This window comes from Octopus sinensis, linkage group LG3, assembly GCF_006345805.1.
Source record: "Octopus sinensis linkage group LG3, ASM634580v1, whole genome shotgun sequence".
Classification (NCBI taxonomy): Eukaryota; Metazoa; Mollusca; class Cephalopoda; order Octopoda; family Octopodidae; genus Octopus; species Octopus sinensis.
Genome location: NC_042999.1, coordinates 141,437,837 through 141,454,899, shown reverse-complemented (window position 1 = coordinate 141,454,899; position 17,063 = coordinate 141,437,837). Strand labels below are relative to the sequence as shown.

The window sequence follows — 17,063 nt, the reverse complement described above, 5'->3', positions numbered from 1 at the left end:
TTTATCTTATTTTACCACTTCCATCATATTGTGCCATACAAGCACTCCAATAACGTGATGCAGAGTGATTGGTTATCTATTCGACTGTCACCCCCACTAATCACCAAGCCGACCACCTTTTATCCGCGACAGTGTATTTAACAATATGAAACTAAGTATATTTAGTTTCATATCATTACAACAGATACCACACAAAATTCTGAACAGAAGAGACTACAAAAGACAACAGTCAGGGCTTAAATACTGTTTAAACAAGGATTTGTCACAGAATAATTTTTTATGTGTGTCAACACTATATTGTGGACAGAAGCAATAACTGTTTAAAAAACATTTTCAACAATATATTTTCCAAAACATACATAAATTTCAGGCAATAATTACAAAAACTTCACATAACATTTCAGAATATTATTATCTCCCATCAAAGCCTCACAAAATACTTTTGTTAAAAAAAATCACATTATTTCAATACAAAATAAGCCTGTAAACATAACATTAAAAAAATTTTAAATTCAATATTAATAGACTATAAAAAAAGAAACACCTTTATAGAACTACACATGCCTAGTTGTTTGGTAAACAACCTGCCTGCCATAGGTCTGTAGAAACAGACAGAGTTGACTAAGGGCTGCAGAACAACATTCATATAAACATTATCATACCTGATAGAATGTCTAGAGAACAACAGCTCTGATACTGTGACGAGTACTGTTTGGTTTATGGTCAAGATGATTTTTAGATAACCCAGATACACTTACAGGTTAGTAGGTTTCACAGAGTGATAGAATTAATTACAGCTATAAGGAGTTACTGCACAATAAAACTAATATTTATTGTTGTAAAAAGAAGTGGACTATTGAGTCCACAAAATGATGGACATGTGAGTTGACTTGATCAATTGCAAATAAGGCTTCTTATTTGTAAAGGAATATTCATTATATGTTGTATGTGATCTTAGTTTTTATTCCTCAAGCCTTTTCTGAAGTGCCATACTAAAACTAAGCCACAGTCTTGCCAGAATTCAATCCTATAGAATAGTACTGGTCAATAACAAATAGTTATTGACAAGGTATAAGGCGAAATTTTGTTGGGGACAATCTGACAGAAGCAACTCCAATATATTTCTAGTACCTGTGATTTCACTAGGTAGAGAATTTGACCTCAGAGCATAAGGTGTGTAAGGAAATAATGCAAAGCACAGAGCCCAACACTCAACCATTACTGCTTACTCCTGAATAAAAAGTGGCTGTGTGGTAAAAAGCTTGCTTCCCAGCCACATGGTTCCAAGTTCAGACCCACTATGTGGCATCTTAGGAAAGAGTCTTCTATAACTTCAGGCCAACCAAAACCTTGGGAGTGGATTTGGTAGATGGAAACAAAGAAACCCAGTGTGTGTGTGTGTGTGTGTGTGTGTGTGTCTCTCTCTCTCCCCACCATCACTTGACAACCGGTGATGGCATCTTTACGTCCCCGAAACTTAAAGGTTCAGCAAAAGAGGCCTAGTATTTCTTAGTAAGTACTAGGTTTAAAAAGAATAAATCCTGGGATCAATTTCTTCAACTAAAGGCAGTGCTCCAGCATGGCCACAGTCAAATGACTGAAACAAGTAAAAGAATACAAAATCAATTTTGGTTGAAGAAAGATATTTGGTTGATTGAATAACCCCAGTATATTACTAGATCTTGAAGAGAAGATAAAATTTAATCAGCTGGAATTTTAACACAGTATGAGGTACTAAACTAGATACTATAAAGCATCTCAACTAGAATGCTACAATCTCAGTTATCTCCAACAATATTTCAAATTGGAAGAAATAATCCTGAAATGAAATTAAAACAAAATAAAGAAAACAATCACTACTTAAACCTGGCCACTCAACATCATGAATTTCACAACCGAATCCCTCAAACCCCATCCATCTTTTGTTTTTTTACAAAAAGGCAAGGCACATTAGATAATGCCTGAAAGAAAAAAAGAAAAATGATCATGTCTGGAATACCTTTGATAATAAGTTCAGTCAGGGTTGACTAAGGGCTAAACAATAACTACCATACTAAATTTCAATATAACTAAAATCAATCTTTACAATTTAAATAGAACATTACCTCATTCTGATCATGCATCCATTGACCATCCACATAGAATTTGTATTGGTGTTCTCCCTCAGGAAGATTCAAAATTGTGAAGAAATCACCATTACTATAAAAACAGATTAAAAAGAAAGAAAAAAACAAATTACATGAACAAAAAATATTAGATCAGAAAAACAAAATCCCTGTTGTTGAACTAACCCCACATAATAAACTTACATGAGTTCAGTTAACTTTAATCTTTATTTCTTTTTAAAGCTTATCAGCCATTTTCGAAGGCTAGAATGAATGAGATGAGTTTTGGTTAAACCTAAGCAGATGCATTTTATAACACTTTTTTTGAGAATTCAATGAACTTAGAAACTTCAGGAAGACTGAGGTGATTAAAATATAGAGCTTCATCAAAGTGTACAACTAAGAGCTATGGTAATGGTGGCATCTTTACTATTAATTCTTACATAGCCACAATTCATCAGATTTATCAAGTTAGGTCAAATCAACCAAACATTTTCTAAAGACACTAATTCATTAAATGAAGAAGATCCAGTGAATTAAATGTATACTGGAGTTATGGTTTTATAAGTTACTGTTTAATCACAGTACCTACTTCAAACCAACATCAAAGATGCCAAGATAGTAGTACTAGCTACTATAAATACAAGATTTAGCAAAGAGCAAATACTGTAGCAGTGACAGGGGTTAAAGAGCATACAGATGAAAATGCAATCCTATCCCAGCTTAGCCTAATCTATTGAATGTAAATGCTCAAATGCATGCACATGCACTGCAACAATACTTAGTGTGTCATATCAAATATAAGAATGTTCATTTCACCTACTCAGGGTGGCTGAGAACTAAATTAGATAGTTTAAAGTAGCAAGGCAATGTGAATTCAGGTCACACAGCTGAAGGTCAAAGTACTAACAATGCACAAAAGTTAAGAATAGCTAACCCTTATATACTGGTAGAGAACCAGTATTGTGATGAATGACTTTTGTGAAAAGGAAACAGCTTGAAATGGTAATCAAAATCAGGTGTGGCCTTAGGTTACCAGAATAAGAAATGTCTTGAGAGTAGAAATTGTAGAGAAGGGACACACCATCAGACCAAACAAGATTGTTTGCTTATATTATCAACCTCCAAGCAACGATAAGCAAGCCATTTTATCTGGCACTAATAATTCTACTACTCAGCACCTTCAATGAGAACAAATAAAACCAGTGAAGGAGGAATATATTTGAAGTCACAGTTGTCACTGTAGCTTTGCCCATACTTAGTATAACAATCAGCAGCAATATTAGTACCAATTCTCTATACATGCATTAATTTTAGCATAGAGTGTATGCTGCTTGTGTACACACTGCAATGTTGCACATGGATGATTTGCTAAGGCTACAAAGAAATGAAGCAGACATGCTCTGCTGGCTTTATAAAGTTAGTATGCAGAAAGGCAAAATACAAATGAACTGAGGAAATCAGATGGGATGTAGTGTGCTAAAGAGGAGACTGGTGGAATGGGCATGTGAGATTTATAGGATGAATGAAGAAAATTTTTAAAAGTGCTCCAAATAGGTGAAACCTGCAGAAAGAAACTGAGGAAGACATGGGAAGAAGTGAAGAGTGATGTGAAGAGAACAAACCTCACAAAACATGCATCCATTGGAGATGTTAAATATTATACTTAAATCTTCATATAAACTGATTAAATCTTTTACCAACAGCCATCACTTCTATCACCCTTTCACTTTGTACTCTCTCAATGCACTTGCTCCAGATTGCATCTATTCAATCTCTTTGTCAACAACTACCTTTCTCTTTAATTAGGTTCTTTTCTATTATTGTTTCTTCTATCACACTCTTCCTATTCAGTAATATAGAGGGTAAAAACAAAAAATGAATAGAGATAATGCAAGAGAGGACTCTTTAGTTTTACTAGAATGAGACCTCTCTGATGTCAGTGAACAAACAGAAACAATGTTGGGTAGAGAGTACCCTAATCTTGCTTGGGATGTGACAAACTTTAGTACTGGTGCTACTATAAAATATATAGAGTACACCCTATAACATATTTGAAAATAAGAAATCTAGTCATAGAATCTTAGCTGAATATGTAATGTACTCAAACCACAATAACCTGTCCAAGCCAAGCTAGTATAGATAGGCAGATGCAAAATGAGGAGGATTTGAGTAAAAGAGAATGTTTTGTTTCAAAAAAGAAGAAATTAAGTATTATTACCATATATATTATAATCACTGTTTTAATGTCCATTTTTCCATATTTGCACAGGTCATATAGAATTTGTTAAGGCAAATTTTCTATGGCCTGACATCTTTCCTGTCACCGACCCTCACATTTCCAAGCAAAGTAATATTTCCCTATGCCTGATGAAAATGGATGACACTGCTTGTACGATGAGGCTATCTTACAATTATTACACAATGTCAGAACACAAATACACTTACACACACACACATATATATATATATATATATATATACTGGTCTTCTTTTGTATTATATAGCCCTAGGAAAACAAAACCTTGTAAATAGATTCTGTAAATAGATTCTGTAAATGAACACTGAAATAAATCCGTCAGATATATATATATATGTGCACATGTGTGTTTGTGTGATTGAGTTTGTATTTCCTTCTTTTTCAGTGTTCACTAAACAGTGGCCTCCCTAACAATGTAGGACAGTGCAATTTACTTGCAGTCAACTGCAGAAGTGTGTCAAGGTTCTTAACATCTTCACATCAAGTTCAGGTTGCTTATAGTTCAAAAGACTAGGAGATTATCACTTCACTTGGAGACAGATGAGGGGTGGCATTAGGAAGGGTATCTAGCTGTAGAAAACTACTCCACGTATGGAAAAATAGACATTAAAATAACAATCCTGCATACACAAAATATTTGTTAATTTATAAGAAGTAGCCATGTTACAAACATAGAAAACAAATGGGAAAATTCTGCAAAAGAGTTTCCATTATTATGAATAGAATCTGTAATAAAATGAATATCAACTTTATAAGTCACAAATTCGTTTTTTTTTAAAACAAAATTAGGTTTTTTTATGACACCATCCCTCTGGTTTTTCAACATAATCTATAAGAGGAGGATACAAAACTTTATGTATTAATGTCCATAACTAAAAATAAGTTTTATTTGATTTACTGTTTTTTCTGGAGATTATTATATATATATATATATATATATATATATATATATAAAATGTCATATGATGCATGTTTATATAAGAAGAGTAAGTTTTAGAAATATTATTGTCATGCCTTCATTTCACTATGAAACATCAAAAAAAAAAAAAATCCAAAGAATTACAGAATTTTATATAGATTTAATAAACCACTTAGTTTAATTTGAAAAAATATGAAATGAATACTTTTGTTTTACAAAATCACCTTCTTAATAAAACATCAATATTTTACAAGATGTTGCTTTACCCTGAGAAGAAAAATTTCTTAGAAAACACAACTGACTGGATAAGGCTATTTTTCTCCCTTGTTCATTTATTTCTCCTCCATTTTCCATCTTAGCATAGGTTAAATGGGATTGAAGCATTATTTTATAACCAAATTCTCTTCCTGATGCTAACTCTGAGATTTGTTAAATAAATAAGCTGTTCCATAGCAACCAGAAATTTATTTCACTATAGGCATTATGTTGCATTTCTTTCTGAGAGTTCATATACAAGTGTGTGTGTGTGTGCAACCATGTCGGTTTTATTAAAACTATATCTAATCTCAAAAGTTTTTCCATTTATCTAGAAAAAAAAAATTAAATTTTTATAAGCATAGAAAAATAACACAAGCTCAAAGTAAACTCCCCAAAATGCAATGAGATTAATAACATTGCAAACAAAATGCTTTTTAATTAAATGAAGTGGTATTCATAACATCATCACCATTGTCATTTAACATCCATTTTCCATGTTGGCATGGGCTGCACAGTTTGACTGAAGGCTGGCAAGCCAGAAGACTGCACCAGAGAGTGTAGTGGATGCTTTTTACATGCCACTGGCACAAGGGCCAGTCGGGCAGTACTGGCATCAGCCATGCTTAAATAGTGCATTTTATGTGCCACTGGCATGGGAGCCAGTCAGACAGCACTGGCAACAAACAAGCTCGAATGGTGCTTTTTACGTGCTACCCGCACGGGTGCCAATCAGGCAGTACTGTCATTGACCACGATGACGACTTCACTTGCCTCAACAGGTCTTCACAAGCGCAGTTTATTGCCCAATCATTGAAGGGTACTCTTAAATGGGCTGGTTATGCTGCACTGGCAAAGGCCCCACAGTTACAGTCTCACTTGGCTTGCTGGGTCTTCTCAAGCACAGCATATCTCCAGAGGTCTCGGTCACTTGTCATTGCCTCTATGAGGCCCAACATTCAGAGGTCATGCTTCAACACATCATCCCAGGTCTTCCTGGGTCTACCTTTTCCACAGGTTCCCTCAACTGCTAGGGTGTAACACTTTTTTACACAGCTGTCCTCATCCATCTGCAACACATGACCATACCAGTGCAGTTGTCTCTTGCACACCCCATCTGATGTTTCTTATGTCCAACTTTTCTCTCAGAGCACTTACACTCTGTCCTGTATGCACACTTACATTACACATCCAGCGAAGCATACTAGCTTCATTCCTTGCAAGCTTACGCATGTCCTCACCAGTCACGGCCCATGCTTCACTGCAATGTAGCATGGCTGCTTGCACACATGTGTCATACAGTTACCTTTTACTCGTTTTCTGCACATTTTCAGGGTTTATTGCCCCTGAGCATTTGCCACACACAAAATCTATCTTCCTAGTTAGCCTTCCTTTGATATTGCTGCACCTCTTACATGTCCATAGCTTACACCAGGTACATCTTATGGAGTTTCTACCTATACCTTTTCTACAGATCAAGCAGGGCCATCTACTTGAAGGGATTTGTGGTTTATCTGCCTTTCTACTTATTAAGGCTTTGGTTTTTGCTAGATTGGCTCTAAAGCCACACCTCAAACTTCTCTAGTTCTGATAGTGACTCAGTTACTAGAACAAAGTCATCAGCATAGAGAAGCTCCCAGGGGCATCCTGTCTTGAATTCCTCTGTTATTGCCTAGAGGACTATGATGAATAAGAGGGGACTGAGGACTGATCCTTGGTGGGCCCCTACCAGGAATTCTTCACTGTACTTGTTGCCAAAGATGTATTATCTAATTTTGAAAACATCACTATAAATGTCAACAGACAAAAAGGTGCACCAACTTTTTCAGTGACTTGGAAATATTTTTGCTGAGGAGGTAGGAGTTAAATATCAATAAAAACTGGTAAGTATAGTTTGCATTTAAAGTAAAATATATTTCAGTAAAAAGAAATCAAATCTATACAATCTACCCAATTTGATCCCCTTTAGACAGAAAATAAAACTGACTTAAGAATAAAATGTGTAACAAAAATAAAAAATAAATTTCATTCATATTATGCATTGTCAACTTTCTCTGTTCAAATTGTGAAAACACAACTACAAAGATTTTCAAGAAGTAATGTATTTAATATATGTAAATTATATAAGTAGCTCTTGTAAATTGAAGAATTATATTCAAAGAAAGACCAAGATTATTTCTAAATAAATTATAGAAAGCATTAATAAATAAAAAAAAAATAAATGATAAAGATACATAACAGAAGGCTCATGAAAATTATTCTGGAAGGGGATTATTTTTATAAATATGAAAGAAAAAAAGTCACAAGTAAATTAACATTAGCTTTAATGGAATAAAAACGTCATCAAAGAACTGAAACTGTAACTTAACAAACAAGTTAGAACTTCAGAAGAAATGGAATACATCAGACAGAATTGTGTATCTTGAATTGTTCAGTTAATGTTACTCAACTAATCTCTTATGTAGATAAAGCCCTCGAGTTACAAATCCATTTCCCATCTTGTTCCTCCCTCTCCCCTACAAATCTGGAGCATGTGAACCACATCGAAAGAAAACAAAATTTGTTTATCTGACATATGTACTATGAAAGAAAAGTAAATTGCTCGACTTCCTGAAATCGGAGATATATCTATCAATAGACAATCTTATTGACTTTGAGGAAAAGGGAAAATAGGAATTGGCTTTAGCAATATATGTGAAGGGAAATAGCCACAACCAGGAAGCAAAACTAAGTCACACACAACTTAAAAGTATGCTTACCTTCTGCTGTATACAACTTACTAGCAGTTTAAAGTTTTGAAAGATGTAGTTTTGGATGCAAATATACAAAACTCATTTTGTCATTTAGCAGTTTCTTTCCTTTTTTTTTCATCTTTTTGGTAGGAGAGGTTAAAGAAAACCTATACTGCCATGATACTTAAAACTTAAGGGATTTGAATTTCAAGGTCATTACTGGTAGGTCAAGCTAATAATGATTAGAATTAGTAAAGGTGAAATTTAGTTGGTTAGAAGCTTTAAGCAGTGACTTTTAAGCAGTCACCATTCATAGAAATTAGAATAAAAGTTTAAAACATTAAGCTAAAAGCATTTTCTTAAAAGCAATTTATCCATGCAACTCAGATTTAGTTGGAAAGCAAGCCAGTCTGCACAGTGTGTGCATTTATATTTAATACTTGCTGATTATAATTGAATTTATGTAAGTATATCTATGTTCATTTGTTTTTACAACTGTTTTTTCTACGCTAGCATGGATTAGATAAATACATATTGTTGAAGTACTGTTTTTTTTACAGCCAGATGCTCTTCCTGCCTCTTAACCTGCATTTCAAGCCAGAGTTTTTCATTATGTATGTCTTCAAAACACAGAGCTAATGAGTGACTTGTTGACAAAGAAAAGGCAACCATAGTACAATGTTTGTGAAACTCACTTCACAGTCACTGAGTTATAGTTAGCATTCTCCATTGTGAAATTATATATTAATTTCATGTAATATGATGTAAAATAATAGGTACACATCATAGTGCTCAAATCAGTTTCATGCTTAAACTCCAACACTTTAAAAGCAACTTAAAATACCAGGATGCATCATAATCATCATCATCATTATTATTTAACATCCACTTTCCATGCTGGCACGGGTTGGTCGGTATGACTGAAACTGATAAGCTGAAGGACTACATGAGGTTCTAATCTGATTTGGCATGGTTTCTACGGCCGGATGCCCTTCCTCATGCTAACCACTCCAAGAGTGTAATGGGTGCTTTTTACATATCAAAGCTAGGATTTCACTTGGCTTGATGGGTCTTCTCAAGCACGACCTATCACCAAAGATCTCAGTCATTTATTGCCTCCATGAGGCCCAATGTCCAAAAAGTGCTTTTTATGTGCCACCAGCTAGGGTGCCAGTTACATGACACCAGAATTGCCTCCATGAGGCCCAGGCATTATATCAATCAAGGTGGTACACATATATATAATAGAATAAAAAGATAGAAGGCAAACAGGTAACAGTTCAGATTCAGACATATTTATACAACACAAAGGGAGAAACAAATGCTTCAAAAGTTTAAATGCCAAAAGATCAGTAAAAGTTCCATTCAGTAATGTTCACAGTGGTTGTGACATACTGGTATACTTCTAGAATAGTTATATTCATCTCCTGAGTCCCAATGCACTTTCCCTCTGCAAATGAAATAGAGCACCACTAAAATACTGGTTGCAGAGAGCTCGCAGAGAACTAAACCAAATTACATAACTATTCTTGAAACAGCTGTAAGGACAATTTGCACACCTCACTACCTCTCATTCATTTTTAAGGTTTTACCTATTTTGACCTGCCTTTACCTACTGTGTAATATCAATACTACAGCCTTATCTTATAACTATTCTGAAAGTATACCAGCATAGATAGCAACCATTATGAACATTCCTGGGTGGAACTTTTACTGACCTCTTGTGATTTAAAGTCCTTAAAGCATACTTTTCTCCCTGTGTTGTACAAATATACAAATGTCAGAATATGAACTGATACCTGTTGTTTACCTGTCTATCAATTTAATCTATTACACATGCATACATAGATACAAACACACATATAAGGCACAGATATGATTGCCAGTCCACTTCACAACCAGAGTTTCAGGTTCCATCACACTGCATAGCATCACAGGCAAGTATTCTCTGCTAATAACCAAAGCCTTGTAAGTGAAATTTGGCAAATGGAAATTGTATAAAAGCTTTTCATGTGTGTATGTGTGTGTGCTTGTTATGTTGCACCAACATTGGTGCTTCTTACATGGCACCAGCATTGGAGATTTTATGTGGCACCAGCGCTCACAAGCCTGCAAGACCAGGACCTCTTGACTAACAGATGGACATGATTGTATGTATAGATGGGCATGTTCTAAGCATGCACAGCAAATCACCAGATATCTCAGTCCCTATCATCATCATCATCATCATCATCGTTTAGCGTCTGTTTTCCATGCTAGCATGGGTTGGACGGTTCTACTGGGGTCTGTGAAGCCAGAAGGCTTAATCAGGCCCAGTCAAATCTGGCAGTGTTTCTACGGCTGGATGCCCTTCCTAATGCCAACCACTCCGTGAGTGTAGTGGGTGCTTTTTACGTGCCACCCGCACAGGTGCCAGACAGAGCTGGCAAACGGCCACGAACAGATGGTGCTTTTTATGTGCCACTGGCACGAGGGCCAGGTGAGGCTGGCAATGGACGGTGCTTTTTACGTGCCACCGGCACATAGAGATAAAATCCTTTTTTTTTTCTGTGCTTGTATAGATCAAATGGACTGAATGATTAATCAAACAATCGATTAGTGAACTGGTGAAATAGCTAATTGACATAAAAAATTAAAATGAAATAGAACCATTTTGTGTGTTATTGACATAATGAACTTCCCAAGATACGACAAAACACACAAGTCCACATCAAGAATCTTACAAACCAAATACAGAAACCCACAAACAAACAGTGGGCTTCTTTCAGTTTCTGTCTGCCAAATCCACTCTCCAGGCTTTGGTCAACCCAGGGCTATAGGAAAAGACATTTACCCATGATGCCATGCAGTGAGTCTGAACCCTAAACCACATGATTAGGAGAAGAACTTCTCAACCACACAGCTATGTCTGCACCTGTATATTGTGGATACTGGAAAATTCAATGTCATGCTGTAACTAGTAGTTTTGTCCCTGACAGGGAAACTAGGAATTTCATTATGCCTATAATAAAACACTACTCTACAAATGTATTGAGTTCTCTGTCTTTATGGATGCAGTACCTAGTACAGTGTGTATGTGTAGTATTTTTGAGAATGTACAAAAGTCTAATTCATTTTGATAGCAATTACTAAGCTAACACTATAGTAGGATAGAAGAAAAACTACATCAGTTTCAGATATATGCAAAAAAGAGTGATGAAAGTTACCACAATGTTAAAGCAATAGAAAAACAGATTTATTGAGGTTTTTTTTCCATTTCGGGATTAAGATTTAATAAAGCTAAACTATTGAATAAATCTGTTTTTTCAGTTTCTTCAGTATTGTAGCCAATTTCATTTTTTCTTTTACCTGTATTACTACAAAATCTTACCAGTTTTAGCAGTTAGGGAGAGAGATTTTTAAAAAAAAATTGTTAAATTTACCCATCAGAATCGTGTCTCTGTCTGCCTCTGTCTGTTAGTCGTACAGTGCTGAAGAAACAAAATAGATGTAACAATAATACCTAATACAACAAACAAAAATAGAGAACCAACTTATAAAAAAAATTAAAAAAAAAAAAAAACTGAGGAACCTTCAGAGTTAATAAGCTGAATTGTTCTGATTGGAATTTTCTAACAACTATTTACGATAAGAAGAGTAGATTTTATTTCTAATAAGAAGTCATAAGTTGGTGAGATATACAGCAGAAACTAACATTAAGGCAGCTTGCCTGAGGAAGACGTGCTCAAACACATACCTTATTCACAACCCAATTTTGTATTGACATATACCTTCACTAGCCCCTCTGCCCTATTTCAATGAATATCCTAAATCCTAATATATTCATTATCCTACTCATTTCTGTAAAAGCCAGTGAATTCAATCACCATTAATCTAGCAGTTCTTTACTCTGTCTCCAAACTAGCATTCTCCTGTCTTACAATACTTTTTTTTTTTTTAACATTGATTGCATACTAGCCTCAATTAAATCCACTTTATGTTGTCCCCTCTCCTGCTACCACAATAGTATACAAATTTGAGAAGGAAAAAAAAATCTATCTCAATCCTCTGAATGAAATCGTAAAAAATTGCACTGAATCCAGGCAAATATATTTCTCCATCCCTTACATTTAAAGGTGAGGCCATAACTTATTGGATTTTGGGAGTACTTCTTATACTTGTGACAACATTTCTAATAAATTGCACTGTTTCAATGAATTTTCAGGAGGGGGTAAAAAATATCAAGAATTTGTGAGGTTTTAGTAAAATAAAATTCTTTCTCATTAAGTTGGTGTTTGAAACAAAACGGAAAGGTTCTTAAAATGGAAGGTTCTAATTTCAATATAAACACTTTAAAAGTAAAAGTTTTGTATTATAAAGAAGAGACAGGCTGATATCGAAAGAGTTAAAGACATATATCTCAGGCAAATCAGTATCTCTAAGTTCATTTCTCTTCTTCATGGCAAGATTTCAACTCAGTATTGCAAACTTGTTCATTCTACACTTACACTTGTTCAGTCAGACTACTTACAGCTTTAACTATTTAAAGTACCTATTTAAAGTGAGATAGAATTGGTTATGAAACAGTTCAGCATACAAGATAGTACAAAGCTCTACTACTACTACTACTACTACAACAGCCTGTTGGGATTATCTTCTTCCAGCTTGGCCATGTAACTTTGTTGCATAGTGGTAGCTGAGCATATCACTGAAGGAATATCTTGCAGTCTACATGCAGTATATTCAAACTTTTAAATAAGTAGACTGAAATGATTCCTCACTGTCTGCTCCAAGACCACATGTAGAATTGTAAGCAATATTGTGAACTAACAAAAACTTTTATATTTTTGAAGCTGATTACAGCAGTAAATTTGCTACCATGTAATACCTGCTACAGCTAACTGAATTTGACTGTTGAGAGTTAAAAGCCTTTGTTACAGGCATAACACTAGCAAATGATGAACCATCAACAATTTGGTTGGTTGCTTTGTACTTTATTGATTTGGCCAACTAGTGTCAGAAGACCCCATAACTTGTTAGAACTAACTGCCCATTCTCTTTTAACTAATAAAGAAATATGTGAAAGGGGATCCAAAATAAATTCTTAAAGTGAACCTCATTTCCCAATCTTTGATTTACATAAAATCTATAGCAACAAAAAAGACTCAGTAAAAGAAATATTCCATCAGTTTTGTCTTTTTGGTAAGTGCGTATATGTTGAAATAAGTTTTTCAAAAACTAGGTACTTACCTTTTAGCTAAGGGTATTGTATTTTTCCAGTTGTTGAAGCTCCCTGACAAGCAGACTTCTTTTGCTGCTCCCTCCCATCTGAAAACTGTTGGCAAACATTTTTCCACCAGTGTTGGACTATGTGTAACTGTATTTGACCGTGGACGCTGATATGTATCGAGTGGCAAATCTCGACTAGGTCTTGATGTCTACAAAAAAAAAATAGAAAAAAAAAGAATAACATATACAAATAAACAGCTTTTCATTTAACAATGTGTATAACAATGTATATACAAACCTACAACAGTACTTATATTTTGTCTCATAGTTATGAAATGTTTTGTTGCGAGATAGAAAGCTAATTTTTGTATAGCAGGAATAAAAGCACTTGAGCTGACTCAATGTATAACTAGATATACCACTGAGTTTGTGATTCCGAAACAATTCCCAATTTAGAAATATCATATAATCCTTCCAGTTCCAATTATCAGCCCTAACAGCTCTATCAGACTGACTTATGCATAACATACGTGCTGATGAAATATTTGGTGGTGGCTGAAAGTTTTAAAATTTTTATATCAGTAATAGTTACATCACCTATCTTGGAAAAATTAAAGGTGAAATCAAACTACAAGGAATTTGAAGTTGGAAAATTTGCAAATGAAAAAATTGTGTAGTGTCATCCTTCTATTCCATTTTTGAAAACTTCAACAAATTTCAAAATAATGGCATCTCTACAACCTACTGCTGATTTTAAGGAAAGCAACAGTAAGGATAACAAAATGTAGAGAAAGAAACAAAGGTTAATCTGTTAGATCTGAGGGTAAACATATGAATTAGCAAATCTCAGTAGTATTTCCTCAACTAATAGACTACCATTAAGTAATTTGTTTGTCTTTACTACTGTTTCTATACCAATCTCAGTTGGTTGACTACTCATTTTTTACTCCCAATAAGCTATTCAAGCATTGAGCCTCATTCCTTTCGATTGCTGGGCCTTACAGAGGCAAAGCAGCTGAGTTCCTTTCGAGCGCTGGGTCTCACGGACGCAAAGTGGCTGAGTTCCTTTCAAGCATTGGGCCTCACAGAGGCAAAGTGGCAGAGTTCCTTTGAAGTGTTGGGCCTCAAGGGAGCAATGACCAAGACCTTTGGCATTATGTTGTGCTTGAAAGGACACCCGTGAAGCCAAGCAAAATCAGTGATGGCAGATACTGGTGTCATGCAAATTGGTATCCATGCTGGTGGCATGCAAAAGCACTCGTGTCATGCAAATGGCACCCACGCTGGTGAGACGTAAAAGCAGCCATAACATTCTTGGAGTGGTTGGCATTAGGAAGAGCATCCAGCTGTAGAAAACCATGCCAATCAGACTGGAATCTGGTGCAGCCTTCCAGCATGCTAACCCGATCAAACCATCCAACCCATGCCAGCATAAACAGACATGATGACAATGAATGACACTATTACATCTAACACTCTTAGATATTGTACTAAAGATGTTCAATCTATCATTCAACAACTATACTCATTTTATAATGCCTCTTCTTGTGCACGATTTGAAGTGGGATAACTGTGTGAAGTTAAGCTTCATTTGAATTGCTTTCAACTTTCACAATTCAAGCTGAAAATTAACCAGATAGTTGTCTCTATTCTTGAAATTTAAAAGGGCCTAAAGAAAAAATTAAAACTCAGAATAACAAATAAATACAGAAGGGTGAATACAAACTAACTACCATTATTCTTGCCAAAGAATTCACAAATCAATAATTAACAGAACACAAATTTGAAACTTGAATTATTTAACCATTTTTTCATGGAGAGGAAGAAAGACCATTTTGCAAGGCTCCTGAGATAGGTGGAGGGATGGGATAGAAGAGACCACAACAAATGGAGATCTAGTCTGCATACTTGCAACAAAGTATATTCCATTAAAGGTCCAAGTGGTGGTGTGAAACCAATGTCTACCACCCAATAGGTACAGCCCATCCATCTAGTGAGATTCTGTTTACTCACAAAGCTTTAGCTATTCTGGCCCTTTTGATTAAAAAAATGCTCACCCAAGGTACTGTACAGTGGAAACAAATTTGGTACCATGTAACCACAAAACAAATTTAACTATACGACCATATCACAAAAAAAAAGTAGTAGACCTCATACACTAGTGATTCACTAGGAAGTAGAGAAAATGTTTATAGCAATTCTATAGCAACTCTGCCAAAAGGATCAGCAGTCTAAGCTAATAAAAAGACTTATAGAGCTCCCACTGGTATAGTATAAAGTGCACTTATTGCACGATACCTATTTACAATAATAACTTAGTATCTTTATGGGCACAAGACAGAGCAATTGACAAGATGTCAACTACTTAACTAATAGTCTAATAACCCATCAACTTGATCTACTGTGCACAATGCACAGGTAATAATGAGAACCATAGTATTTAACTAAAATATTTGTTAATTAATTCCCCCACACTACATTTCAAAGCTAAATAGACAGATTTCTGAAATCAATAAACCTTGTAGTTCAGATTATACAGCCCAATAAAAAAAAACTAAACAATCTGCAGTATAAATGAAATTACTAATTAGTATATCATCATTATCATTACTATTTCAAAGTCTGTAACTCAATGCTTGTATATACTGTATGACTCGATAATATGATCCAGTTAATTCATCTGTTTCAGGTTAACATGAAAAGCTTTCATAAAATCTGCAAATTTACAATATGAACTATGAAATGGAAAGATTGTTACCAGCTGCTCCACTAAAACTGGGGACAAGAAAGAGTTTTGCCTACAGAAACAATATAACCTTGGCCCTATCAAGAATATCAGTAATGTCAGTACTAAGGATGGTACATTATCTACTTAGTTATTTTCTACTAAAATTATACATAGGAATGGAGAGGAGGAGGCTAACTAAACTATTAAATCCATAATGAACAAGATTAGATATCTGCTGTTCTTTGATATCTATGTGACTATGAGAATTTAAGTTACTTCAATAATACAAAATAAAAAAAATTAAAACAATAATGATGATAATAATGATTTCTTTATTAACCACAAGAGTTTACATGAAGAAAAACATTATGGAAAGCACAGGACAAAACAACAAAAAAATGTGTGTGTGTGTGTATGTATGTAGTTGTGAAGGTTTTGTGTGTAAACAAGAATAAAATTTGAAAAAAAACAAAAACAATGTGTAATCCTCAATAGGGAGGAGACACTCATGGGTTTTGGGGCAGATGACAACTTTTGGGGAAGATGATAACAATGCTGGTGATTTCTTTAATAATAATAATAATAAAATGTGCAATCATGGCTTTCTGGATGCAAAGTTCATTTCATAACAATGTGATTCCAGGTTCAGTCCCATTGCATAGCACTTTAGACAAATGTCTTCAACTGTAACCTTGGGCTGCCCAATGCTTTGTAAGTGGAACTGCTATATGAAAACTGAAAAGAAGCTTGTCATATATATCATCATTTAACATCTGTTTTCCATGCTGGCATGGGTTGACAGTGCTGGCAAGCAGTTGAGCTGCACCAGGTTCCTGTCTGATTTGGCTTGGTTTCT

General features: G+C 34.8%; 1 protein-coding gene and 1 long non-coding RNA gene across 5 annotated transcripts in view; one reads left to right on the top strand and one right to left on the bottom strand.

The window, feature by feature from the left end:
* LOC115209242 (5'-AMP-activated protein kinase subunit beta-2) overlaps positions 1-17,063 on the bottom strand; it is a 40,449-nt gene that overhangs the window by 11,383 nt on the left and 12,003 nt on the right. For 2 of the 4 annotated variants that reach the window (XM_029777526.2, XM_029777524.2), the window contains exons 2-4: positions 13,501-13,688; positions 11,694-11,741; positions 2,106-2,199 (exon numbers count right to left, since the gene is read on the bottom strand). In XM_029777526.2, coding sequence (XP_029633386.1) covers positions 2,106-2,199; positions 11,694-11,741; positions 13,501-13,688 — 330 coding nt within the window. The remainder of the gene's footprint in view (positions 1-2,105; positions 2,200-11,693; positions 11,742-13,500; positions 13,689-17,063) is intronic. The other 2 variants (XM_029777528.2, XM_029777527.2) reach the window with 1 other exon arrangement.
* The window catches only part of LOC118762608, a 29,672-nt gene continuing 23,088 nt past the window's right edge, over positions 10,480-17,063 (top strand). The window contains exon 1 of the long non-coding RNA XR_004998363.1: positions 10,480-10,505. This is a non-coding gene — a long non-coding RNA (uncharacterized LOC118762608). The remainder of the gene's footprint in view (positions 10,506-17,063) is intronic.